General features: G+C 43.8%; 1 protein-coding gene across 6 annotated transcripts in view; it reads left to right on the top strand.

Moving 5' to 3' along the window:
- Window positions 1-27,466, top strand: part of LOC308467742 (far upstream element-binding protein 3-like) — a 312,914-nt gene that overhangs the window by 170,308 nt on the left and 115,140 nt on the right. For all 6 annotated transcript variants that reach the window (XM_080989443.1, XM_080989441.1, XM_080989444.1 and 3 more), the window contains 2 exons: window positions 5,721-5,821; window positions 20,219-20,360. In XM_080989443.1, the coding sequence (XP_080845569.1) occupies window positions 5,721-5,821; window positions 20,219-20,360 (243 nt within the window). The remainder of the gene's footprint in view (window positions 1-5,720; window positions 5,822-20,218; window positions 20,361-27,466) is intronic.

Genomic DNA, 27,466 nt, shown 5'->3' with positions numbered 1-27,466 from the left:
GAGAAACGTGTAGCTTCTCCTCTGCAGCAATCTTGAGCATTAGCCTAATGCTCTCATACTTGACTGTGGGAGAGTAGGTCTCGTGGTAATCCTGTCCTGGTACCTGTGAAAAACCTCTGGCAACCAATCTGGCTTTGTGCCTGACAACCTTGCCAGTCTGGTCTGTCTTGGCCTTAAAGACCCATTTGCTGCCAACTAGCCTCATTCCTTGGACTATTGGCACCATCTCCCAGGTTTGGTTCCTGTTCAAGGAATCAACTTCAGCCTTCATGGCATTGAGCCATGGTTCAGCATCCTTCGAGTCTAAAGACTGGATCTATTGGAAGCTTGATGGTTCCCACACCTTCTCTGAGCTACTAAGAACAGCAGTTGCTGTTTTAGCAAACTCATCAGCAAATCTCTTTGGAGGTTTGCCTTTCGTGGCCCTTTCAGATCTGCGTACTAGACGCAAGTCTTCTGCACTCATTTCCTCTATTTTAGGAGAAAAGTGGCCAATGGTGAACAATGGTTCTTCCAGTTCAGTGTCAGACGCATCAGATGGTCTGAGTGAGGCCTTTGCGCTCTTGTAGTCTGCTGTGTCATCACTGTCGCTGACATCAGCAGCAGCGCCACCCACTGAGCTGGAATCCAAACTCTGATCATCATCCTCAGCTTCCTCTGCTTCCTCATCATCTTCATCCTCTTGTGAGTGACTATGGAAAATTCCCACATTCCCCCCCCCTTAGGATTGTACTCAACACTCTTTGTGAACCTAACAGACTTTGAGTCAGTCATGAATAACCTGTATGCACCTTTTTCGTACCCCATGAACAAACCATGTGCCCCACGCTTCCCAAGCTTGCTGCTCTGTGGGGTGTGTACCCACATGTCAGAACCAAAGATTCTCATGTGCTTGACGTAAGGTTTCTTACCAAACATCTTTTCATAGGGAGTACAACCAATAGGTGATGACAGTCTCCTCTTATAGGAATAAACAAAAGTATTCAAAGACTCCGCCCAATATTTCTCAGGGAGATTGGCATCATGCAACAAGGTTTTTAGGCCTTGCAGCAAAGTTTGGCTTGCCCGCTCGCAAAGTCCATTCTCCCACGGAGATCTGGGACCTGAGAGGTCATGCTGGATTCCCTTCTCAGTCAGGAAAGCTTCAAACTTCTGAGAAGTGAATTCGCTGCCTCGATCAGAAAATAAACAACCAATGCATTTATTGTGAGCATTTTCCAACCAAACACAGAACGCCTTGAACCTAAGAAACACTTCTGACTTCTGCTTGAGCATAAACACATGAATGTACCTAGAAAAAGAATCAATTAAAACCATGAAGTACCTTGCTGCACCCAAAGAGGGCGCAAGTGGACCAACCAGGTCTGCGTGGACTAGCTGATAGGATTTGGAAGCCTGTCGGCTAGACACTTTGCCTTTGGGAGCAACCTTCACTTTGTTTTCTGCACAAGAGACACATTTGTGAAACTTACAGGGCTTTGTGGTTAAACCCTGAACCATCCCAGGCATCTTGGTCAGTGCCTGCCATGACATGTGACCAAATTTTCTGTGCTGTTTGTGAATACAACCTGAATGAAGAACTTTGTTAGTTGTGCAACACAAGATTCAACATTAGACACATCAACAGCTTTGTCATCATAAGTTATCAAGAACAAGCCATCTACAAACGTAGCATGCAAAATGTCCTCTTTGCCCTTCTTGATGATGCAAATGCCCTTCTTGAAGGAGATCTCAAAGTCTTGCTCAGTCAGCTGTGGGACGCTGAGCAAATTGTCTGCAGAATCTGGAACAAAAAGTACTTTGCTGATGGTGGTATGCAGACTTGCCAGTTTCACTGTCCCGACTCCTGCAATTATCAAAGTCTTACCATCAGCCTGTTGAATTTCCCCATCCTGCGGCGTAAAGGAAATAAACAGGTGTCGATTTCCACAGACGTGCCTCGTCGCTCCAGAATTGACAATAAATCTGCCTTTGGAGAAGCAGTGCCAGCAAACAAAGCCTTGTTTTTCACCGGCTTGGGATTCCCACCCCCCTTCTGCTTCTGGCCATCTGGAGGCTTTTTCTTTTATTTCCCTCCAGCCTTTGGGCAGTATCTCTGAATTTGACCTTGGTTTCCACAGTTCCAGCACTTCATAGCTGCCAACGCCTTGGCTCCCCCTGGAGGCTGGAATGCTATCCCACACTTCTCTCCCTGAAGCACATAAGCTGGTTCAGCTGCATTCCTCCTATCATATTCGTTTTGCAAGGTTGCCAAAAACTTGTAGCAGTGAGGTCCTGCGCAGGAAGAGTTGCCAGCTGGCTTGCCATAGCATGATAGCTCTCATCCAGGGAGTCCAGGATAAGGATTGCAAACAGAGACTCAGGCATATTAAAACCTCTAAGAGTCAATTCCTGTCTGAGATGCTGCAAATGCAAAACATGGGCTCTAAGGTCTTTCTCTGGCCCCAAACGCTTCTTGTGCAGCTTTCTGAAGTAAAGCAACACAGACCCAGTCTCTTGACAGAGATGACAGGCCTGAAGCCCTTCCCACATCTCACGCAAGCTGGTCTTGCCAACCAGGGTAATGAACTCTCCAGGAGCTACTGAGAGCAAAATTATTCCCATGGCTCTTGAATCTTGTGCCACCCACGCACCCGTCAGAGGCGCTGGGGGGGGGGGTCCTCAGAAACAGTGTGCCACACACCAAGCCTTCTCATCTGGCCCTCACAGTACCTTGCCCAGGTCTGATAATTGTGGCCATTAAGCTTTGGGCACGGAACCCCATCTGAGGCTTGTAAAAGCTCCATTCCAGCTCTTTACTTCAGCCATGAGGCTCCTTATCTCTGGCAGGTTGTAAATTAAGAGGCCTTCTTCTCTCCGGCCTAATTACTTGGCTCGGACTTCAAAGACTCTCTGCCGCAGCACAGAAAAGCCTCACTTTTCTCCATATACCTCTGTCGCTGCCAGGATCTCGCAGGCATCAGCAGCCTTACTCTCCTGTAAGTGCTGTGAATCTGGGCCCAAAATCCTGTTGTTGGGATACTGCTGGGGAGACGGGGGCATCAAGCAGGCCCCCAGCTGGCTCCAGATGATCACCGGTCTCCTGTGGAACAGCATCAGTCAGTCAACGACACGAGCCTCAGATACGTTCCAAGACCCTTGCACACTCTGTCAGCCACAACGGAAGAGGCAGACAGAGAGAGCTGTGCAAGCATATGTACAGCATATATTCAGCGTGTTCAGGAACAAAGGAAAACATGACTGCTTGCCTTCGTGTCCAGCAAAACAGCCACATAGCAAAAGCAACATGTAACAGAAGTTCCCAGCGAGAGCTGGAAGTAAACAGGCATGTGATACACTAACATCATGCCAGTACCCTTTTAAGGTGGAATGGAACTATATCCTAACATCCCCTGGGCCCAGTTTTTTCATGGTGCCTTTTCTCTGGAGACCTCGTACCCTACCGCCACACGATACATCACCCAGGACCAGTATGAAGGGCAGACCGCGTTGCCTGCTTCACTTGGCAGTATATTGCGAGTGAAACTGTGCTACTCCTGAGTCCCTCTGCCACCTGTGCCCAACGCGCCAAGGGAGAAACAAGCTGCAGCCAGGCTCTGGAGGCAGAGGGACTCGGGAGAGAGTCCAGAGGGAGAAACAAGCTGCATCGGTGAGGCGCTGATACAGCTTGTTTCTCCACTTCTTTAAACTGCTCAGCTGAGGAGTGAATGACTGTCTTTGCCTCAGCCAAGCAGTTTTACGGAGCCCCCAACCTGCCACCAGCTCATACGAGCCAGCAGCGGCAGGGGTGGCTCCGTTAAAGTGCTCCCATCCACCCCCCAGCTGAGGGAGCCCCAATCCTTCTGCTCACGTGCAAGCTGGAGAAGGATGGGGTTGATCAGCTGGGTGTGCAAAGCTGCTTCCTCTTTGGCGCTGCCAGGTGCTGGGGTGAAACCGCCTCAGCAATTTCACCCTAATTCCTTGCAGTGCTGTGGTAGGAAGCAGGGTTTTGAATATCTCAATGTACCACCGGATTGTGATGTTGGCCTGGCGATACATTACAATGTTGAAAACCTGACATTGTCCAGCAGTATTTGCAGTATAATAGTGATCAAACTATTAAATTGGAGACACATTTTTTTCTGTTTATTATTTCTGTTGCACTTTACAGGGTATAAAATGCTTTTCAACACATATTTATGGTAATTGAATTTTACTGTTAGGTGTCGCATTCTTGAATGACACTTTTAAGGATATGTATAGTTAGGTTTATGGAAACTGAGTGACTACTTGGAACTGTCTCCTTCCTCCTCTTCCTCCTAGCAGAATGTTCAAACACTGTTGCTGGTACACCACCTTGAGCTCCTTGGAAGATGGAAGGTGGTATATAAATGTAAGAAACAAAACAAATAAAGGACTTCTGTTTCTGCAATGGGGCTTTCTTCCCCTACTTCACAAGCACCTGAAATTGACGTGGGGAGGCGGCGGGATTGGAGTACCCACCACCTGTAGGACACCGTAAATCAATCCAAAGAAGCAGGGGCTTTAATTAAAGAATGTGTGTTGCATTTTAAAATAAAAGTATTAAATTACATAGTACAATAAAAACATTAATACAATTACAAAATAAGTGGCTAGTGCTTAGTGGGGCATTCCAGAGACTTTGCACTTGTTGTCAGAACATTGGAATACAGAAATGAATATTTTGCTTTCTGAACAATTGGGTGTGCTTTTCCTGAGAGAGGAGATTCTAGCTTAGAATATGCCTGGGGCACGGGCAGACAAAGAGGTATATTTCAAGGTACTGGTTTAATTTTTTCTCCAGTGCCAGTTTGCATAGCCTTGAATTCGTCCTGTGGCTGTCCAGAAATGGTTGGGCAGCCCTTTTCATTGGAAGAATTTGCCCTTTAGAGTTTCTTGTTGCCACCATTAAGATACTGCTTCCTCAGCTGTAGTCCTAGAGGCTTGTTGCTGCTGTTTTAATATTATTTTGATTTATTTTGTTTCTTTGTTAACAAAAAAAAAATTGCAAACATAAACATAAAAAGAAAACAAAGATTAAAAAATGTAAACAATAAAGCCTCACAGCCTGGAAGGACTAACTAACTAACTAATTTATACCCCACCCATCTGGCTGGGTTTCCCCAGACACTCTGGGCGGCTCCCAACATCATCATCATCATCATCATCATCATCATCATCATAATAAAATGATAAAAAAATAAAACATTAAAAACTTCCCTAATTAGGGCTGCCTTCAGATACCTTCTACAAGTCAGATAGTTGTTTATTTCCTTGACATCTGATGGGAGGGCGTTCCACAGATTGAGCACCACCAACGAGAAGGTCCTCTGCCTGATTCACTGTAACCTCACATCCCGCAGGGAGGGAACCACCAGAAGGCCCTTGGAGTGTCTGGGCTGAATGATGGGGGTGGAGACGCTCCCTCCAAAAGTGCAAAGATACTTAATTAGTAAACTATTAACACATACAAAGATTCCCTTTACAAATATTAAAGATTTATACAAAATTAAAGTATTTTCTATCTATGAGTTCCATCATTGTTGAGAATAAGGGTTCTATATACTCTTAAATGATCTATATATTTGCATATACTGATGACGCTAAGTGATCATGTGCTTTGTTATTTTTTTCCCTTTTCATATGAGAGGTTTATACCTTCTGCCTTTCCCCCTCTGTGTTTGTATTTAATTTAGGGTCTGTCTCCTCTTGTTCCACAGATGATGGGATTAGTCCTGAAAGGGTCGCGCAGGTCGTTGGCCTTCCAGATCGGTGTCAGCACGCAGCCCAATTCATCAATGAGCTCATTCTCACAGTGCAGGTGGGTGGGGCAACCTCCATCCAGACTGTATAAAAACATGGGGAACTGCCTGAGTTTCCAGGGGAAGAGAATTAAGTCTTACAGACCTCTCTGCACATAACCCTTTAAGATTGTGGCACATAGATGGTAAATATATAAAGACTGTGCTAGCTGTTCTCTGTCTTCTACATAGCTGTGTTGGGAATAGGGGTGGACAAATCTTCCAATTTCTTTTCTCATTTTTCCAGTCTTCAGCTCATTAGTTTCAATCTTTTTAATGTCCTGATTATAAAATTCTTATTCCAAGGGTCAGGCCAGTTCTCTTTGTCTAAAAAGATAACAGTGGTGTGAGGTTTGGGGGCAGCCGTTTCAGAGTGGTCAAATCATTCTCGCTCCTCTGCATGCCACTGCTTTGGAGACAGACAACCGCCTCAAGCACCCACTGGATTTCCATGATAAACATGACAGTCTTGACAGATAGTACAGCCAGCCCCCTCTCTTGTCAAAGCTGCCTTTTAGTTCCATTTGATTAATTGCTTAGCAATTTTGCATCCAGCTGTGGGGGACGCCTCTGCTCAGGTGCTCCTGCCCTCTCCCCCACACCCACCTGTGGAAGAATGGAAGCTCTCCTGTTTTTGCCAATTATTTTTTATTAAGTTTCAAATATTTTTAACAATTTACTGTATTTTTTGCTCTATAAGACGCACCAGACCATAAGACACAGCTAGTTTTTGGAGGAGGAAAACAAGAAAAAAAATATTCTGAATCCCAGAAGCCAGAACAGCAAGAGGGATCGCTGCGCAGCGAAAGCAGCGATCCCTCTTGCTGTTATGGCTTCTGGGATAGCTGCGCAGCCTGCATTCGCTCCGTAAGATGCACACACATTTCCCCTTACTTTTTAGGAGGGAAAAGGTGAGTCTTATAAAGCAAAAAATATGGTAACTTCAAATTCCATACAAATTAAAAAGAACTTTTATAAGTTGAGTTCCAATCTTTCCTCCCTGCTGTTTCCATTCTCGCCCTTTCTTGCTGCATTATATAGCATACTTTTATCTATTACATTTTTCCTTCAATACAATTAATTATTCAGTTAATTTCCCCTTATTTCAATTCATTATCCATCCACTGCTATTTTGGATCTTGCTCATGCTTCCGTTAACTTTAGTATTTTCCAGATAGTCCAAAGAAGGCGCCAATCTTCTTTAATTTATTTTCAATATTTTATTTTCAATATTTTAATCACTTAATTATACTGTATTGTTTGTCATGTTCACGCAAGTCACTGATTTTAAAAAGGCTCAGTCATGATTGATCCTTTACCATCCTTTCTTCATTCTACGTTTGTGAGATTATGGCTGCTGTTGTTAAATATGACAGTATTTGATCCCCTTCTTCAAAACATTCATCCTCTATTGTCCTTGTAAGAAAAGCTTCTGAATTTCTGGGAATAAACACCTCAATCTACCTCTTAAATCCTCTCCTGAAGTCCTTTAACTTTTCCATACAACGACTCCCACTCCATGCATTTTGATAGTTCAGCTTTAAAATCCGCAAATTAAGCCAAATTGTATCTGAGTCAGCATTGTTATGCAGATCATCATCCGCTGATTCAGTCAGATTCAACCATCTCTTGTTTACTCTTAGCCATATTCCCACAGCATAGCAGTCTGTTGTTGGCACCTTTCCAAACTTACTCTTCTCCCACAGAGTGCTTTACTTTTACCATGATAAAGTCAAATACAGTTGTGATTGAAATTTTTAATATAGTTATCTTTATATTTTTATTTGACCTATAGTTAGATATTGACTCCGGATCTCCTCCCTGTTTAGGTATTAATGTTACGTAGGCTTCCTTCCATGAGTCTGGAATCTTTCCTTTATTAAGAATGTTGTTCATTACTTCAACCAGTAGGGCTGTTAGGATTTCCTCCATTTTTTTATAGAATTCTGCTGGGAGACCATCCGAGCCAGGTGTTTTCCCTAATTTAATTTTCTTGATTGCGTTCCTAATTTCTAATGTTATCGAAGAGTCTAGCATTTGTATTTTTTATTTATTTATCTCTGGGATTTTCTGTTGGTGTTGGTAGTTGTCTACTTCTTTTGCATCTTTGTCTTTTTTATATACCGTATTTTTCACTCTATTGGACGCACCGGACCATAGGACGCACCAGACCATAGGAGGGGGAGAACAGGAAAAAAATTTTTTTTTCCTTCTTCTCCCCCTCTAAAACAAGGTGCGTTCTGTGCTTTCAAGGTGCATTCACCCGAAGCCTCCAGAGCCCAGCAGGAGTTCCCGCTGGGCTCTGGAGGCTTTGGGTTGCTTTCGACCTGCTCTTTGGGGCTGGCGGGGGGGGGGAGCTGCTTTCCCCCACTGCCAGCCCCAAAGACCAGGTCGGGGAACAGCGGGAAGGCGGCACTCCGCCTCCCCGCTGTCCCCCGAGCTTGTGGGGCTAGCGGTGAGGAGAAGCGCTGCTTTCCCCACCGCCAGTCTCCAAACCAGGTCGGGTTTGGAGGCTGCTATCCGCAAGCCTTGGGAGCCCAGTGGGAACTCCCACCCGGCTCCCAAGGCTTGCAGATATCTGCCCTAAGCCCGGGGCGCGCTGCGCAGCACGCCCCTGGCTTCGGGATGCAGGCTGCTATCCGCAAGCCTTCGGAGCATGGCAGGCACTCCGAAGGCTTGCGGATAGCTTCCTGAAGCCTGGAGAGCGAGAGGGGTCGGTGCGCACCGACCCCTCTTGCTCTCCAGGCTTCAGCGAAAGCCTGCATTCGCTCCATAGGACGCACACACATTTCCCCTTCATTTTTCCCCTTCATTCCTATAGAGCAAAAAATACGATAAATTTTCATAATATTTTTTAAAAAATTGTATTATTACTTTTGGATCATCTATAATTTCCTCTTCTATTTTTATTCTGTTTATTTGTCTTTGATTTTGCCTCTTTTTCAATTGCCACGCCAGATATCTTCCAGGTTTGTTGGCAAACTCAAAATTATTTTGTTTCCACATTTTCACATTCCACTCTATTTCCTGTTCTATTTTGGACATATATTCTGTCCGTAATAACTTAATCTCTTTTTTGATTGTATCATTATTTGGTTGTTTGATTTGCTCTTTTTCTTTTTTCCTTATTTTTTCCATTAATTCTATTTTTTCCTTTTCGCTTTCCTTTTTTATTCTTGCACCTTGTTGTATAAAGTATCCCCTGATCACTGCTTTATGCTTTTGTTCAATTCACAGTATTCTTCCAATGCATTTTTAGCTCCCTCTAATATTTTTTCCTTTTTCAGTAATGATTCATTCAATTTCCATCTATGTATTCCTGATTTCCAGTCTGGTTGTAGTTTTAACAGAACTGGGTTGTGATCTGAGATTATTTTTGGTAAAATCTGTGATTCTTCAATCTTTCTAATCAAATCTAACGAAACCCAGATGGCATCTATCCTACTAGCTGTTTTGTTTGGTTCAGAGAAGTACGTGTATTCTCTCTCAAATCTATGTTTGTATCTCCATGAGTCCTTTAGATCTAGAATTTCTATCATCTTTGCAAATGTAGAAGGTAATTTTCCATGTCCTTTACTTCCTTCCGATCTATCTATCTGTGGATCTGTTGCTCCATTAAGATCTTCAAGCAGTATTATTTTATCTTTTACATATTCCAACAGCTTTTTTTCTAGTTTCTTATAAAATACTGTTTTTTTTCCATTCGGCGCATATATCCCTACTATTATGGTGTTTTCTCCTTGACTTTTAATCTTTACAATCACTATTCTCCTTTTGGGGTCAGAAAATAAAAACTCTGGCTCTAACACAGGTCTGACATAAATCACTACTCTTTTTTTTACTTTATCTGCAGCAATGAATTCTTTTCCTAATTTGGGGTTGATTAATACTCTTCTATGTTCGTTTGTGACGTTTCCTGCAAACAAGTAACATAATTCATTTGTTTAGTCAGAATATGTGCTATTTTCTTTTTTTATCATTTAAATCCATTAACATTCCAAGACAAAAAATTTAAGTTCATCTTTATTCGTTAAAATGTGTTATAACACGAAGTTTATTTACAATTTTTATTTTTGGCAATTCAATATGTTGTTTCTGTGAGGTATTTACTCACTCTCTGAACCGTGATCTGAATTTGTGTTTTTTGGATTCTTTGGGCTGGACTCTTTTTCTGTAAGGTGTATATCGCCCCCTAATTCATTTTTATATGTTCTATAAAAATTTTCTGCATCTTCCACTGTTTCCAATCTTCTTCTTTTCCCTTTAAAGTTGAAGGAGATTCCTTCCAGAAACTCCCATTTAAAAGATATTGATTTCATTTTTAGGGCTCTTGTCAGGAATTGGTATTTCTCTCTCTTTTCCAGCAAACAAGGGGGATCTCTTTCAAAATTATAATTTCCTCTCCTCCAATTTTGAACAGTTTTTTTTCCTTCTTTGCAGTAGTATCCTGTTCCTTAGTATATTTGATGTAAACATAATTAGACAGTCCCCTGGCCATTTATTCATCTTTGCTTTCCTAGAATTTACTCTAAATATACTTTCTGTACTTTCTGCAATTTCATTTTCTTTTATTTCTAACCAGTTGGCTAATTATTTTATAATAGTGTTTTGCACATTCTCTTCCAAATTCTCTGGGACACCACGTATCCTCAGAGTTCTTTCTTTAGTTTGCATTTGAAGGATGGATAGTGCATCCCATGTTGCTTCCTGAGTGACTTTAAAGTCATCATTTTCCTTTTAAAGCTTATCCCATTCTTTTTTACTTTCTCTTAGATCTTTGGATGATTTCTTAGAAAATTCTTCTAAATGTTGTGTTTTTGTTTTAAGTCCCTGAACAGTTTTTGTTAGCTCTTTCTTTTCCTCTGCAAATTCCTTTACTTGTCCTTTTAGTTCCATAATTGATTTAGTGTTCTCATCTCTCCCCCGCATCTTGTCTAATTTGTCATCTAATCCTTTCACTTTGCTATTCATTTCCAACTTAAGGTCATTAAATTCTTTCTTCATTTCCCCTTTATCATTCTTCAAACTTAATATAAGATCTCTCAGAGCCATTTCTTGTTCGAGTCCAGAATTCCTTCTGCCTTGCTGATTGTAAATAGGACCAATATTATATTTTTTGTTTGATGACATGGGGTCTTCTTATTTTTTCTTTGGCTCTTGTAGGGTTTTGAATTTAAATTTGATTGATTGGTTATCTATTTTTCTTCTAGATGAGGTATTTTGCCCCAGATTACGATTAACATATGAAGTTACAAATTTACACAACCAATTTCCTCTTCCCCACCAAGTTTTTTACACAACACATCAAAATGTCAATTAACACATAAAAATGCAGAACTACAAGTCAGCCTCCTCACTCCCATCCACTATTCCCCCTGAATTATTGGTTAAATCTATTAATCTGAAAAATAATTCCAAATTCTTTATATACCAATTCTTATCATCGTTTGGGTTCAAGTGCAGGTTTAATATAAAATGCTATGCCACGTCTGTTTGTATTGCCTGCTGAAATGAAATCCATCCCTACTTTTTTATTGATCAGAATTCTTTGGGGTTTTTTGCTACATGTGTTTCCTGAAGGCAAATTATATCTAAGTTCTGTTTGAGAATTACATGTTCAATCCTATTTCTTTTTACCTTGTTACTCAGCCCTTTCACATTCCAATTTAGGAGTTTAAGATTTGCCATTGTCAATTTTGTTTTTAAAAATCTGTTTCTCCCCCTACTGCCCCCAGTTGTTCCAGTGCCTCCTTTTGCTGTTCTAAGGGGCTTTTCTATTTTGCCCCTTCTCTAAGTTCAAAGTCTCTTCCATGTACTTCCAGAAACTCATGGGCCTGACTCTCAGTTACCAATCTATATCTCTTCTTTCTGTAAGTAAAGGAAACTCCTTCTGGGAATTCCCATTTGTATTTTATGTCCACTTTTCTAAGGGTTGTTGTCAGGGTCCTATGCTTCTGTCTCCTAATTCTTAATTTAAAAGGAATTTCCCTAAATATGTCCACTCTTTTACCTTCAACCTGCAGACCGTCTTCATAATTTTTTTGAAGGATTGCATCCTTCACTCTTTTTGTGACAAATGTCACCAAGACGTCTGCAGGCTGTTTTCTTTCTCTGGATGCTCTTGTCCTAGCTATGTAAGCATTTTCAATTAATTCATCCATCCCAGCTTGCCCTTCCCCTATCCAGTCAGTCAGAATTTTGCTTAAGTATGTGGCCAAGCCTTGCTCTTTTTCAGAATCCAGCAATCCCCTTATTCGAACCGTATTAGCATTCTGTCGTAATTGAAGAAGAATCTGTTCTTCCAGCTCATTTTGTCTATTAGAGAGACCTCCTATAGCCCCTGCCACAGCACCTTGTTCTGCCTTAAGATCCTCCACCTCCCCAGCGGACTTTTCCAATTTCTGAATTTTGGATTCTAAGAAATTCACTTTTTCATCTAATTTATCAAATGTCTGAGAGAGTACCTCAGTACTATTTTCTATGTCCGCTTTTACTTCCCTGGTTAATCTTTCCATTGATTGGTCCATTCCCCTTTTAAATTCTGCAAAATGTAGTGCCATGAGTTCTGAGAAATCTACCTTAGTCATTTTTCATGTTCCTCTTGAGCAGAGGCCCTTATTTTTGCTTCTGCTGTTTTCTATCTTGTTACGACTAGTGGTTCCTGCTTACTCTTTTCCGCCATGGCTATTATCAAAACAGTTACTTCAGTCCCCCTGACTTCAAGGTCATAGCTGTTAGCTCTTATCTCTTTCCCATTGGTAAGCTCAGGGTAGGAAAATTCCACTTCTGAGCCCACCAGTTACACACTTCTCTATACCACACAGCAACCTAATACCATACCAAACAATATACAAATAAATCTGTGACTTTTGTAAATAGAGATTGAAGAAAATAAAAAGTAACTGCAAACATTAAAAAGTAAAAAGAGTGAAACAATATGTTACAGTCACTTAGGAAGATATAGTTACTTCAAGTTGATTAATGGGAAGTTCTCAATGTGGGTAAGCACAGAAAGTTTTTCCTTGGTGTCGGAGCCAGCCGTTACAAATGGCGAAGTTTAGCATAAAATAAAGACACAGAGAGCCAGCAATATTTTCATGATGGTAGGAGCAGCTCCTTTCGAACTTCCCTCTCCTCCTCCTGCAGCTTCTTTATTATCCTTTGTCTCTCTCCAGCCGCATGGCTGTTTGCCAATGTCTCACGTTACCTCATCCGGTCAAGGCTTTTATTGCCCCCAACACCATATAGGGTCCATCACTGCCCAGAGGAAACACAACTGCATTTAAGTCAATACATTCCAATACATTGTAAAGCTCAGAGTGCTGGTCAGCCGAGGTCAGGGGGCACCCTGCAATATTACAAGCCTTTACCGTGGCTTTAGGACTCCCACACCTTGGGTTCCAGATTTCTATGTAAAATTGTTTTCCACTTATAATCCAATTATAATCCAAACATCTTTGATATATTTTATAATCCAGAAACGACCATAAAAGAATGGCAGTTGTAATCCATATATTCTTATAATCCCGAGTGAGTGGCAAGGTCAGATATTCAGTATTCCAAATGCTGTGCCCTGGTCTTCATCAGATGTCAGATGTCACTAAGGAAATGCTGCCTTCCGAATTAAACTCCCGCTATTCCAGGCACTCTGCCTCCCTGAGGTTACCCCCCCCCCAAGTTCGACAGAGTGTTCTCCTGCCAAACTTCGGTTGCAAAAGTGAAGTTCCAGGGTTCTTTAAACTTGTAGCAGTTTAAGTTGCCAGGTCTTTGTGTTTTTAATCCAACACAGAGCTTGCCTGCTGGTTGCCTGCTCACTCATCCATCCATTAACAGGATGCCTCAGTCCAAGTTAAAAAAGAGAGAGAGAGAGAAAGAAAGAAAGGGAAGTCTTTAAACACTTGTAAAAGTGCAACTTAAAATGTTAAGAGTACTCTGAGGGCTGTTTAAAAAAACAACAACTCTCCTCTCCCATTCACAAATCCCTGCTTGCAGAGCCTGTCAGTCAGAAAACGGAAGTTGACTTCCTGTTTAGATTCCATCTTCGCCAAATTGAAGTCCAATTACAAAAGAAAGAAAAAAGAAAAACCAAAGGATTTTAAGCTTGGAAAATCTGCTGCTTTCGGTAGCAGCTGTTGGGTGCGCTGGAGCCGTGAGTGGACTCAAGCTGCTTCCTGCCCCCCACTTGCCGCCAAAAACAGTGATGGGTTTGCCAAGAGGTTGCGGCGAGTTTTTCCATGCTCTGCTGGTCCCCTCGAGACCCCACTCTTCCGTGGGAGTTTTTTAGGGGGTTGCCTAGCCCTGGCACAATCTCCTCTAGCCCAAAACAGCTTGAACCAGTCGTTTCTTTAAGCAGACGACACGGAATGCGCCGCCATTCTGCTCCACAGCAGACTGGAAGACCCAGATATTCTATAATATCAATTATGTTCCTTATATTATCCTTCATCTGACATCCTGGTAGAAAGCCAGCCTGATCATGATGAATTATGGCTGTTAAGACACCCTTCATTCAATTGGCCAAAATATTGACAAATAATTTATAGTTGTTATTTAATAAAGAAATTGGTCTATAATTTTTAACTAAAAGTCCATATCTTGTTTTGGGATCAGAGTAATATAGGCCTCCTTCCAGGTGTCTGGTACTTTACCTGATTTTAAAATCCCATTCATTACTTTTTTTAATGGTTGTACCAGAAAATCCTGCAACTTTTTATAATACTTTGCTGAAAATCCATTCGGCCCTGGCGATTTACCTATCTTAGCTTGCTTAATTGCCTCTTGCACCTCAAGCATCATGGGTACAGGGATTGGGGCCACATACGGCATCCTTCGGGGGTCGAGATGCCAGCTGGCTAGCCCCCAGCTGGATCATGCCCTTCCAGCCATGACAATCCCCCAATCTCTGGTGCGACGTAAATCAGCGACTCAGACTTCAAAAGCCTGAGCATTTTATATTATATTAAAATATAATATTAGCAGAGCATACTGTGCAAACAGAACAGGTGAGAGGCTTGTGGAAACATACTAACAGCTAAAGCTTTATTAAGCGTAAATCATGACAAAGAAAACATGTCTTCTTCCTTTCTTCTCAGAGAGACAGAGAAAAGCAAAAGCTATACACACTACGGAAGTTCCCAGCCAGCTGTGCTGGAACGTAAACAGACATGTGACACGTAACAATCCCATGTCTGCTCCTTAAGGTGGAATGGAATTTTCCAACATCCTCCGCCTTTCCATGTAACCTATGGCGCAGTATTTCAACCCAACTGCAACCGCTGTACATATACCTTAAGTTGTTCTCTGTTAACAACTTTAGACAACAGATCAGCAGGAATTTCATTTCCTGGCATGTAGGACACCTGAATGAGTCCTTTCCGAACACACTCCCTTGCACAATGTAACTTTATTTGCAAGTACTTGGTTCTTTGCCTGCAACTCTCTGAAGCTAGCAAACCCAAACAGGACCTGTTGTCTTGATAAACCTGTATAGGACATTTCACATTAACCCTGATGTCCTGAAACAGTTGCAACAACCATTCACAATCTATGAGTGAATGACAGTGCATTGAGTTCAGCTTCACAAGAACTTAGGCTCACTGTTGTCTGCTTCTTTCACAGCCAGTCAAACTGACACTGGTTGTACATGTAGCACACCCCAGAAGTGCTTGTGCCATCTGTGGTGTCACTTCCAAAAATTGCATCTGCAAAAATCTCAAGACCTCCAGACTTTTGGCTAGTGAATCTCAGTCTGTAGTGCATAGTACCTTTCAGGTAACGAGCTATGCACTTGAGAGCTTTCCAATCCTGAACAGTAGGATTGTTAGCGTGTCTGCTAAGAAGATTAGTGCTCACAGCTATATCAGGTCTTGAACATCTGGCAATGAAATTCAGCTTGCCTAGAATGCATCTGTACAATGTAGTGTCAGAAAATGCTTCACCAGTATCATCTACCTGGAAATCTGTTACCATTGGTGTGTCCACAGGATTTGCACCAACCAAATTAAGCCTGCTTAACACATCAGCAATTTTCTGAGATTGGTGTACCATAAAATCACCTGCCTGGTTTTTCTCTACTTCCAGAGAAAGATAGTTTGATACCTCACCAAGATCCTTCATGTCAAAGTGCTCTCACAGCTGAACTAGGGTGCTTTGGTACAAAGCCTGATGCTTCCAAAAGAAAAGAAGATCACCAACAAAGCATACACAATATAGTTTGTTTTGCCCCACCTCTTTGACAAACCCGCATGGGTCTGCTTTGCCCTGGTGAAAACCTAGAGAAAGCAATGTCTCTGTTAGTTTTGGCACTCTGTTTGAGACCATATAGGGATTTCTGTAGCTTACAGACCATTCCCTTCTGTACCTGCACTCCATCTAGTGGAAGCATATAAATCTCCTCCCCCAGAACCCCATACAAAAAAGCTGTGTTCACGTTGTGATGCAATCTTGAGCATAAGCCTAATGCTCTCATAATTGACAGTGGGTGAGTAGGTCTTGTGGTAGTCCTGTCCTGGTACCTGTGAAAAACCTCTTGCGACCAATCTGGCTTTGTGTCTTACTACCTTGCCATTCTGATCAGTCTTGGCCTTAAAGACCCATTTGCTGTCAACCAGCTTCAACCCTTCTACTATTGGAACCAGTTCCCAGGTCTCATTCCTTTCTAAGGAATCAAGTTCAGCCTTCATGGCTTTTAGCTATGGCTCTGCATCCTTTGAGGTTAACTCCTGGACCTCTTGGAAGCTTGAAGGTTCCCATACCTTCTCTGAGCTACTAACAACAGCTGTTGCTGTTTTAGCAAACTCATCAGCATACCTCTTTGGAGATTTGCCCTTTGTGTCCCTTTCAGATCTGCATACTAGACGCAAGTCTTCAGCACTCATCTCCTCTTTCTTAGGAGAATGGCGGCCAGTGGTGAACAGTGGTTCTTCCAATTCAGTGTCAGACCCATCAGATGGTCTGAGTGAGGCCTTTGCGCTCTTGTAGTCTGCTGTGTCACTGCCACTGTCAGCAGCACTAGCACCTCCCACTGAACTGGAATCTGAACCCTGATCATCATCCTCATCTTCCTCTGCTTCCTCAGCAACTGGGTGACTCTGGAAAATCCCTACATTGTACTGAACACTCCTGGTAAACCGTACCGTCTTTGTGTAAGTCATTAGCACTCTGTATGCACCCATTATGTACCCCACAAATATGCCATGCACACCACACTTCCCGAGCTTGCTGCTCTGTGGAGTATGGACCCACATGTCAGAACCAAAAATTCTCATGTGCTTGACGTATGGCTTCTTACCAAACATCTTTTCATAGGGAGTACAGCCTATTGGTGCAGAATACCTGCGATTATAAGAATAAACAAAACAATTCAGAGATTCAGCCCAATACTCTTCAGGAAGATTGGCATCATGCAACAAGGTTTTAAGGCCTTGTAGCAAAGTTTGATTTTCCCTTTCACAAAGTCCATTCTGCCAAGGAGATCTTGGACTTGCGAGGTCATGCTGAATCCCCTTCTCAGTCAGAAAAGCCTCAAACTGCTGAGTAGTGAATTCCCCTCCATCATCAGTAAAAACTGCAGTTGCTTCCCATGGACATTTTGCAACCAAGCATAGAATTCCTTGAACCTAGGAAATGCTTCTGATTTCTGCTTGAGCATGAACACATGAATGTACCTGGAAAAAAGCATCAATCAATACCATGAAGTACTTTGCCCCACCTAGAAAGGGTTCAAGCGGACAAACAAGGTCTGTGTGGACAATCTGGTAGGGTTTAGATGCCTGCCTGCCAGAAACCTTGCCCTTTGGTGCAACCCGTACCTTTGCTCTGCACATGACTTACACTTCATGAAAACCTGCAGGGTTTATTGGTCAGGCCTTGAACCATCTCTGGCATCTTGATCAGTGCTTGCCATCCCAAATGACCGAACCACCTGTGGTGGGAATATATGCAATTTAAATGGAGAATTTTGTTAGTATTCATAACACAACAAGATTCATCACTTTGCACACTGACACCGACATAAGTTATCAAGAAAAAACCATTTACATAATCTGCCTGTAAAATGTCTTTGTTGTTCTTCCTTATGAAGCAAACTCCCTTCTTGAAGGAAATGTCAAAGTCTTGCTCTGTCAGCTGAGCAAGTTATCAGTGGAACCAGGAACAAACAGCACTTTGCTGATTGTAGTACTCAGGCTCTGGAGCTTGACTGTCCCTTCGCCAGCAACCTGTAACAATTTACCATCCGCTTGGTGAATCGAACCCTCCTGTGGCATGAAGGAAACAAATAAATGCCGATTTCGGCATACGTGGCGAGTCGCTCCCGAGTCGACAACAAAGTGACCCTTGGCCTTTGGGGTAGCAGTGTGTGCAATCAAGGCTTTATTCTGCACTGTGGTCTTCTTGCCCCCCTTCTTCCTGCTGCCTGTAGAATTGCTGCTTTGTTTACCTTTCGCTTTTGGATGCTGTTTACAGTGCCTGCGTAGGTGATCTTGGTTCCCACAGGAAAAGCATCTCACAGCTGCCAACACTCTAGCGCCCTCTGGTGCCTGCATCACTGTCTGGGATGACTTAACAACACCTTTGATGCAGTTAAATCCTGTGCTGGCAACGCTGCCAACTGGCTAGCAATGGCACTGTAACTTTCGTCCAAGGAGTCCAGAATAAGAACAAAAAACAAGGCCTCTGGAATGGTAAAGCCTCTATGGACAAGCTCTTGTCTGAGAGATTTTAACTCCAGGACATGTGCCCTTAAATCCCCTCCAGGCTTGAGCTTCATCCTGTGCAATTTTCTGAAGGAGAGCAGCACAGATCCAGCCTCTTCTCTCAGATGAGATGTGCAGTCGTCTTGCCAGCCAGCGTTATCAGTTCCTCCTGAGAGAGAGGCAGGAGAATTAAGCCCATGGCCTTAGAATCAGCAGCAGACCATTCTGCTGTCAACGGTGCAGGGGCAGCATCTTGAACCGTGTGCCACACTGCAGCCCTCCTCAACAAGGCTTCACAATAGCCAGCCCAGGTCTGATAATTCTCCCTATGAAGCTTGGGACACTGGGTGCTTCCCAGTGCATCCTGTAAAGGATCCATTTTCCTGCTCTTTGCTTCAGCCAGGAAAACAGTCAATTGCAGTCCTCTTTATCTGGCAGCTTGTAAATCAGACTGCCTGTTGTTGTTTTTTTGAATTTTTCAATTTTTCCAGAAAAAAATGGCTTTGGGAAAAAGGGAAAAAAACCAGGTCCCCCCCCCCATTTTTCCATTTTTTCCCAGGCCTTCCCATCTCTAGTCGTTATGTTTTTGCGGTCCTGAGCCGTTTAAGGCTTTATATGTCAAAACCAGCTTTGAATTGGGCCCGGAAACTAATTGGTAGCCAGTGCAGTCGGACCAGGATCGGTGTAATATGCTCAAACCGCCTTGCTCCAGTGAGCAACCTGGCCGCTGAATTCTGCACCAGCTGAAGTTTCCGAAACGTCTTGAGAGGCAGCCCTACGTATAACGCATTGCAGTAATCTAACCTTGAGGTTACCAGAGCACAGACAACACTAGTTAGGCTATCCCTGTCCAGATAGTGTTGTAGCTGGGCCACCAGCTGATGGAAGGCACTCCAGGCCACTGAGGCCACCTGAGCCTCGAGCGACAGCAAAGGATCCAGGAGTACCCCCAAGCTACGAACCTGCTCCTTCAGGGGAAGTGTAACCCCATCAAGAGCAGGTGACCTCCCACCTATGCAGTCTAGGGAACCACCCACTAACAATGCCTCAGTCTTATCTGGATTGAGCTTCAGTCTGTTGGCTCTCATCCCGTCCATTACTGAGGCAAGACACTGGTCCAGCATTGCCTCACCTGCAATAGAGAAATAGAGCTGAGTGCCGTCAGCATACTGCTGACAATGAACTCTGAACCTCCAGATAACCCCACCCAGCAGTTTTGTGTAGATGTTAAACAACATGAGGGATAGGATTGAGCCCTGTGGAACCCCACATGGAAGGTTCCATGGGGCTCAAAAGCATTCCCTAAGTAACACACCCTGGGAACAACCATCCAAGTAGGACTGGAGCCACTGGAAAGCAGTGCCACCCCTAGTTTGGAGAGTCGCTCCAGAAGGATACCATGGTCGATGGTATCGAAAGCTGCCTTTGTAAAGCAAATTTCCTTAACAGACCAACCCTTTGGAGTTCTCCTTGCCCATCAAGTCAAACCAAACTTACATTTGTGTACAAGCTGCTACTGTTTCACACGCGCTTAAAAAAATCTGAGATAGTATTGTTAAGGTTTTCTTGCCAGTCTCTCATAGATGGTCTAGTTGAGATTCTTGTATTGCAAGGGATTGGACTAGATGACCCTCAGGGTCTCTTCCAACTGTACAATTCTATTATTCTGTGATTCTAAATCCCAGGATGTTAATGAGTGTGTCATTTTCTTCCCACTTCAAGGAGCGTGATGGTTTTGGAAGCCTTGTTGTGGCTCGGGGAAGGGGGCACGGACGTGGAGACTGGAGCATTGGCACCCCTGGGGGCATACAGGAAATCACCTACACAGTGCCAGCTGACAAATGTGGCTTGGTCATAGGCAAAGGTAAGCAGTGTGAATCATAGAATTGTAAAGTTGGAAGGGACCCCCAAGAGTATTCTAATCCAACCCCCTGCAATAAATATTTATATGCATGGGAATGTTAACACTTTAACTATGGGAAGGTGGTTCTGCGTTGCCTGATTTTGGGAGTTTTTCCTATGTGCTGGTATCAAGTTTCGGTCTTCCATCAATACTAGAGGCACAGTCGATGGTGACACAAGAGATTGCCTTTTTGGTGGGTTTCCCCATATTGTGGAAATCCTTCCCAAGAGCGGGTAGACTAGCTCCCTTTTTTTATTATTCCATCAGCAGACTAAGCCCTTCCCATTCAGACAAGCCTTGGGAAACTATGCAGCAGAGGATTCTGCAGTTGCAATCAAAATTATTCAAACCCCATTGCAAATCAGGTTCATTATCAAAAGTTAGACTTTCAGCTGTTTGCAATGAGCAAATCAAACAAAAGCAATTGATATAGCTCAACACAACGGATGCAAAGCAGCCCCAGAGCATCACCGAGCCACCACCATGCTTCACTGTAGGCGGAGTGTTCTTTTCAGTGTATGCTTCATTCTTCTTCCTCCAGACACAGCGCTGATTCATGGGGCTGAAAAGTTCCAATTTTGTTTCATCACTCCACAGAACAGAATCCCAAAACTTCTGTAGCTTATTTATATGATCTTGAGCATATTGGAATCGACTTTCATTGTGCTTTTTGGTCAGTAGTGGTGTACGTCTTGGAGTTCTGGTGGCATGGAAACCTTGTGTGTTTAGTACATGCCTTACTTTGCTCGCTGAAACCCCAGTGCCTGCTGCCACCAAGTATTGCTGCAGCTGTTTTGCAGTCACTCAAGGGGTTTTCCCAGCCTGCCTTCTCAGAAATATGGTTGTTGCCACAGAAGGCTTCATTTTTCTTCCTCTTCCAGGTACTGTAACCACTGTTCCTTTAACTTTGAACCTGTGAACTATGCTTCCAATGATGTCTTTAGGAACATTCAGTGCCTTTTGCTATCTTTTTGTATCTTGCTTCTTGTTTGTGAAGGACGATAATCTCTTCTTTTACCTTCTTGGACCATTCTCTTGACTTAGCCATATTTCTAACATGCATTCAGTTTTGACACTCAGCAACCCCATAGCCAGCTTAGGTATTTCATGTGTTCCAGCTCAAGCACACCTGGTGCAACTGACGGAACCCTTGATTAGTTGCATCAAGTGTGCTTGAGACAACACCTGTTGTATTTGTGCTGTTGTGAGGGATTCTATTCAGGGGGTTGAATAATAGTGAGACTAGAGAAGCCAGTATAAGTTGCAATTTCAGCTGAATTTGGGGAGAACACTTGAAGCATCTTATGCTCTTGTTATCTGTCGCTTGGACTACTGCAGTGCGCTCTATGTGGGGCTACCATTGAAGGTGACCCGGAAACTACAACTAATCCAGAATGTGACAGCTAGACTGGTGACTGGGAGCGGCCGCTGAGACCACGTAACACCGGTCCTGAAAGACCTACGTTGGCTCCCAGTACATTTCTGGGCACAATTCAAAGTGTTGGTGCTGACCTTTAAAGCCCTAAACAGCCTCAGTCCAATATACCTGAAGGAGCATCTCCACCCCCATCGAGAAGCCAAGTTACAGGGAACCAGGCAGAGGGCCTTCTCGGTAGTGGCACCCACCCTGTGGAACGCCCTCCCACCAGATGTCCAAGAGAACAACAACTACCAGACTTTTAGAAGACATCTGAAGGCAGCCCTGTTTAGGGAAGCTTTTAATGTTTGATGTATTACAGTATTTTAATATTTTGTTGGAAGCCGCCCAGAGTGGCTGGGGAAGCCCAGCCAGATGGGTGGGGTATAAATAAATTATTATTATTATTATTATTATTATTATTATTATTACTACTACTATTATTACTATTACTATTATTATTATTATTATTTCAATTGCTTTTGTTTGATTTGCTCATTGCAAACAGCTGAAAGTCTGTAATAAACATGATTTGCAATGCAGGTTGAATAATTTCGATTGCAACTGTAATCACTGGGTTGCTGTCAGGGCAAACTGGATTTTAATTGCTGGTTCAAAATGTGTTTTAATGTGTTTTACTTATTGTTTTTAACTAGTTTGTTTTTATTAAATTACATTTTACATAATGATGATTTTAAAAGTTTGAAGTTGAATTCCAACTTGGAGAAAGGATGGATATAAATATATTAAATAAATACACAGTAAATAACTAAGTAGCATCACTTTGCACCATGCAGTCATAAAACCCAGAGCAACCCAGACCCAGCAAAAAGTATTAACTCACTCCCACACCACCCCCAACAATACCAGAAAAGCAGCCCTTGAGGAAACCTGTCCCAAACAGCCTCAGCCCATTTCAACTCATTCAAGCCTTAGAAACCTTCCAGGCAGCTGAAACCTGGCAGAAAGTTTCCCACCTCCGCTCCTGGCCTCCAGGGGGAGCCTCACTCTCTGCCCTTCTGGCTGCACTGAGACTCTCCCGGTTCCTGCAGAGGGAAGTGGCTTTCCTCCGCAGAGACTTACTGTGCCAAAGCGAGCAGGCAAGGAAGGCGGAGAAGTGCAGGAGTTATTTTTGTCCCCCTCCCTTAGTGATGACACCCAGGGCAGCCCACACCCACACCTTCCTTTGCCATTGGGTGCTGCAGCACTGGCTGGGCCACAGGCCAGCGGTGAGACTGAAGAAGCATAGATACAGTGGCTAATACAACAGAATTTGGTACTCAGAGGTCATGTAGAAAGTCTGACAAACACAGTAAATCAGCAGCACCTGGCAAGCATGCAATAATTGGTGAGGCGAGCTGTGAGGACCCCCCCCCATCACCCCAGCTAAGTTCAGTGACAAAGTGATGGATTATCCAGGGTTCAAAGCGAATATGACGTTGCTCTTCAGAGTGCGGGGGGGGGGACAGAATTCAAAGATGATTCTGAGCATGTTTTATTTCTGATTAACCTCTTAGAAGGAGCAGCAAGACGCTGGGTAATACCCCTAATGGTTAATCAGCACCAATGTTTGTCGGATTTGAACAGTTTTATGATGCAGCTGGATTTGATGTTCCAAGACCCTGAATGTCAATCCGCTGCCAACAGGAAAATTCTGATATTGTGTCAAGGGGACTCCTCTGTAATGCTTTACACCACGGAATTCAATTTAATCGCACAAGAATTAAATTGGAGTCAGGAGGCTCTAATGGCGGTTTATCGGGCGGGGCTAAATGGGACTCTGCTAGATGAGCTGGCTAGGATGGCCCCTCCCTCTTCCCTGGAGGAGCTTATGCACATGACGTTGAGAATGGATCAAAGGCTGCAAGAGAGGAAAGAGGAATGGAAGCCCCTTTTCTGGATGCCAGTGAAATTGGGGGGCATGCCTATCCTTCATGTCAGAGAGCCGGGGGGGGGAAGGGTTGCCAAGGAGCGAGCCAGAAGAAGAGCCGATGCAGCTTGGCACTGCTTGTGGGTGCCACATGTGGCCACAGAGGAGAAAGAGAGGAGGAGAAGGGAGCGGCTCTCCTGTTATTGTGGGAAAACTAACCACACGGCCAGGAATTGCCAGCCAAAACCCCAGTGAGATCTCTTTCTGGAGCTAGTGTGGAGGGAGGGCCACCCTGTGGGACAGCAGGCAGGAAACGGCCGACCCCAGTTCCAGTAAGAGGCCCAGAACTGGGAGGAAGGTCAGCTGCAGAGCCTCCATCTCCATGGGCGGTTCCCAGTCTCACAGTGCTTGCTGTGCTACAGTTCCCAAATGGGCGCAGAATGCAGTTGCGAGCTCTCATAGACTCAGGTTCCTCAGCGGATTTTGTGGATGTGGAATTTGCTAAGGAACATGGCATATCCATGCATAAATTATCCACCCCATTGAAAGTACAAACCATAGATGGGAGACCCCTGGTGTCAGGGGTGGTCTCTTGTGCAACCGTGCCTTTCAACTTGGAGCTACCTGGCCACTGTGAGCAAGCTATTTTCCACGTGGCAAAGCTGGCCACATACCTTCTAGTCTTGGGGATGACCTAGTTGTCCAGACATGATCCTGTTATCGCCTGGGGACAGAGATCCATAATGTTTGCTTCAGCGTATTGTCACCTCAATATGTTAGTATCTTCAGCTCACAGGCAGAGGTACCTGGCCTCCCCCGAGGCAATTGAGCGAGATACTGTGTCTACCGTCCGTCTGCGATCCCGGCAGGCTAGGTAAACAAACCCGGCGATTCTTCTCATTAGTCGTGAGAAGAACACACCCTCTGCTTCTCTGCTTCTCTCTCCCTCCCTGCATTCTCCCAGGGAGGAGAAATGAGACAGACAGGAGTCCTTTCTACATGTTTTATTCCTGTCACTCAACAGTACATAGAAATGTGACTGTTCCCTTCAGACTCCATCAGAAGAGTCACAACTCCTCCCCTGTACTTCCAGCACAGGTCAGATGACACACTGAGCTAACATCCGGTGCTCAGTACAGAGAATAGGCTCCACCTTTTCCCCAACAGTACATCTTCAAACCACAACATCCTGTTTTGCATTCCAGCAATCTGGAGCTGGCTTTTGCCTTGGTGCTTTTTCCCAACATCCTCCCCCAAAAGCATCAATTGGCAAAACATGATCCAGAGAAGAGAACAAACAGTTGTTATACATATAACAGTCCCCTGTTGTTTCAGTTCCACCCTTGGAACTCCCCACCACTGGTTTCACCAGTGTACCTCTCTGGTTGTCTGGCTTCCAAGGAATGAGTGCTTCTGCATTACCTTGGCTAGCTACCCTCTGTTGTGTCTTTGTCTCTGACTTAGACACTGCTTCAACCTGCTTTGAGTTGTTAACAATAGCAACACACGCAACAGCTAAGTTAGCAAACTCTTTTGAGTACCTCTTTGGTGGTACACCCTTTGTAACTCTCTCAGACCTGCGTATGAGGTTCTGATCCTCTGTGCTCACTGGTTCAACCTTTGGACTCTGTTGAGAACCAGTAGCAATCAGTGGTTCTTCCTTCACCTGTGAAGGTCTATCCATTGTGTGAGATTTTCTCTCAATGACCGTTACAACTGAACTCTCTGAGCTATCACTGTCATCGTCAGTACCACTGTAATCTGTGACATCAGAAAAATCATCATCATCATCTGAATCGTTTCCTGTGGGAAATGTGTGTTCTACAACCCGCTCTTGCTCTGGAGCACTCTCTAGAAACTTTGTGAGAATCACCTGACCAGATTCAGACAAAATTACTCTGTAGAGACCCTTTTCATAACCCACAAAAATGCCTCTGGCATTCTTTACTCCACCTGGAGCTTCTGTTCTCACATGAGACCCGAAAACCTTAAAGTAGGCAATAGAAGGTTTTCTATTGAACAGCTTCTCAAAAGGAGAACATCCCAACTCTGTTGAGACCTTTCTCAACCACACATGAAGATAGGACGCTAGCGATTCGGCCCAATATCCATGCGGCAAATGTGAACTCAGCAATTGCGCATTCATCCCCTTTTGCAATTCTTTGTTCACCCTTACACAGACCCCCCTGTTCCACGCTTCTGGCGAAACAGCAACTTTGTGGTCTATCCCTTTTCCATCCAGGAACTTCTGAAACTTCTGTAACAGAAAAACTTGTTTGTCATCTGTGAAAAGACAATCAATGTTAGCATCATGCATACTTTTAACCTTGTCACAAAACTCCTGAAACTTTTCTAAAGTTTCTTGCGGTTTCTCCATCATATAAACCCAAGAATAATTAGTGAAACAATCCACACACAAAAGGTAATATTTTGCATTGCCCCTAGATGGTTCTAGAGGACCAATCACATCAGCATACACCCGCTGAAATGCTCTGTCGACCTTCTTCGTCACCTTCCTGGTGCTCACACTGGTCACACCTGCAAGAGAGATTTCGTTAGAAGCAGAAGAATTACATTTCATGTAATCACTTTGATCAAAAGTCAACAAATACAGTCCATCTTTCTCTTTGGCAGTAAGAAACAGTTCTCCATCTTTGTAGATCTTGCAGCTTTTAGCATCATAGGACAGTTTCAGTCCTTTCTTTGCAATCTGCGACACGCTCAGCAGATTAAATCTCAGTTCTGGAACCAGGTAAACGTCACTTATAGTCAAGTTCAGACTCTCAAGATACACAGTCCCAATTCCTGTTGCTTCCAACTCTTGACCGTTGGCCTGTTTCACAGCGAAGCTTTGCTTCTTCAACGTCGAAAACAGTTGTCTGTGCGGGCACATATGAACCGTCGTGCCCGTGTCAATTATGAACGAGTTCCCAACATCTGGCGTGGTTCCTTTCGCCATCATAGCCTTTGCAGGTTTCACCTGGCACTTGGTACGGCTTTTGCCTGACGCCTCAGGCTTCGTAGAGCTGCTCTTTGCTCTTCTTGACTGGCGCGGCTTCTTACAGTTTCGCTGTAGATGCCCAGTCTGTCCACAATTGTAGCATCGGACAGCACTCAATGCTACTCCATGCTCTCCAGTAGCATCAGCAGTAGGGAGATTTGAACTCTGTTCTTCCCTCCCCCTGTCAGCAACACCCATTGCACCTTGTTCAGGAACACCAACAGTTCCAACAGCCACAGTTCCTGCACTCTCCCCTCTGGGGTCAAAGCTCTCCTCAGCTTTCGTTGAGCTCTTAGGAACTTGGCCAGCATCATCTTGGCTCACCCCTTCTGGGGTAGTTATCCATCCAGACCCTGATGAATAACTGTCTCTGGTCAGGGGAGATGAGTTAGGCAAGTCTCCCCCTTCTTGGCATCCATTTTGAATCCAAGCCTCTCTCACTTTCAAACAAGCTGTAAAATCCAACAGTTGTTTTTTTCTTTCTCACGCAGCAAACTGCAAGTTGTTTACGGTCTTTTGCACCTGGCAGCTAAACTCTGGCTGCTATGAAAAGTCCCTTCCAAGGGCACGTGAACTTGTAGCCAAAACATTCTCTGATTTTGTTTCGCTTTCCCAGGCTCACACTCACAGTCCAGCCCCTTTGCCAGTAACTTTCCAACTTTCCGTTACTTAGCAACAATGCATTTCAATAGGACAGTTAATCAACCACAAGAATTTGTGGAATGCAGGCTTCAGCCTTCAAGCTGCAGGCCTCTTCTCCCGGAGCTGTATTTTTCCAA

Source organism: Podarcis pityusensis (genome assembly GCF_964106645.2).
Source record: "Podarcis pityusensis genome assembly, chromosome: W".
Classification (NCBI taxonomy): Eukaryota; Metazoa; Chordata; class Lepidosauria; order Squamata; family Lacertidae; genus Podarcis; species Podarcis pityusensis.
Note: the sequence above shows the minus strand (reverse complement) of the source record. Positions and strands in the feature narration are given on the sequence as shown.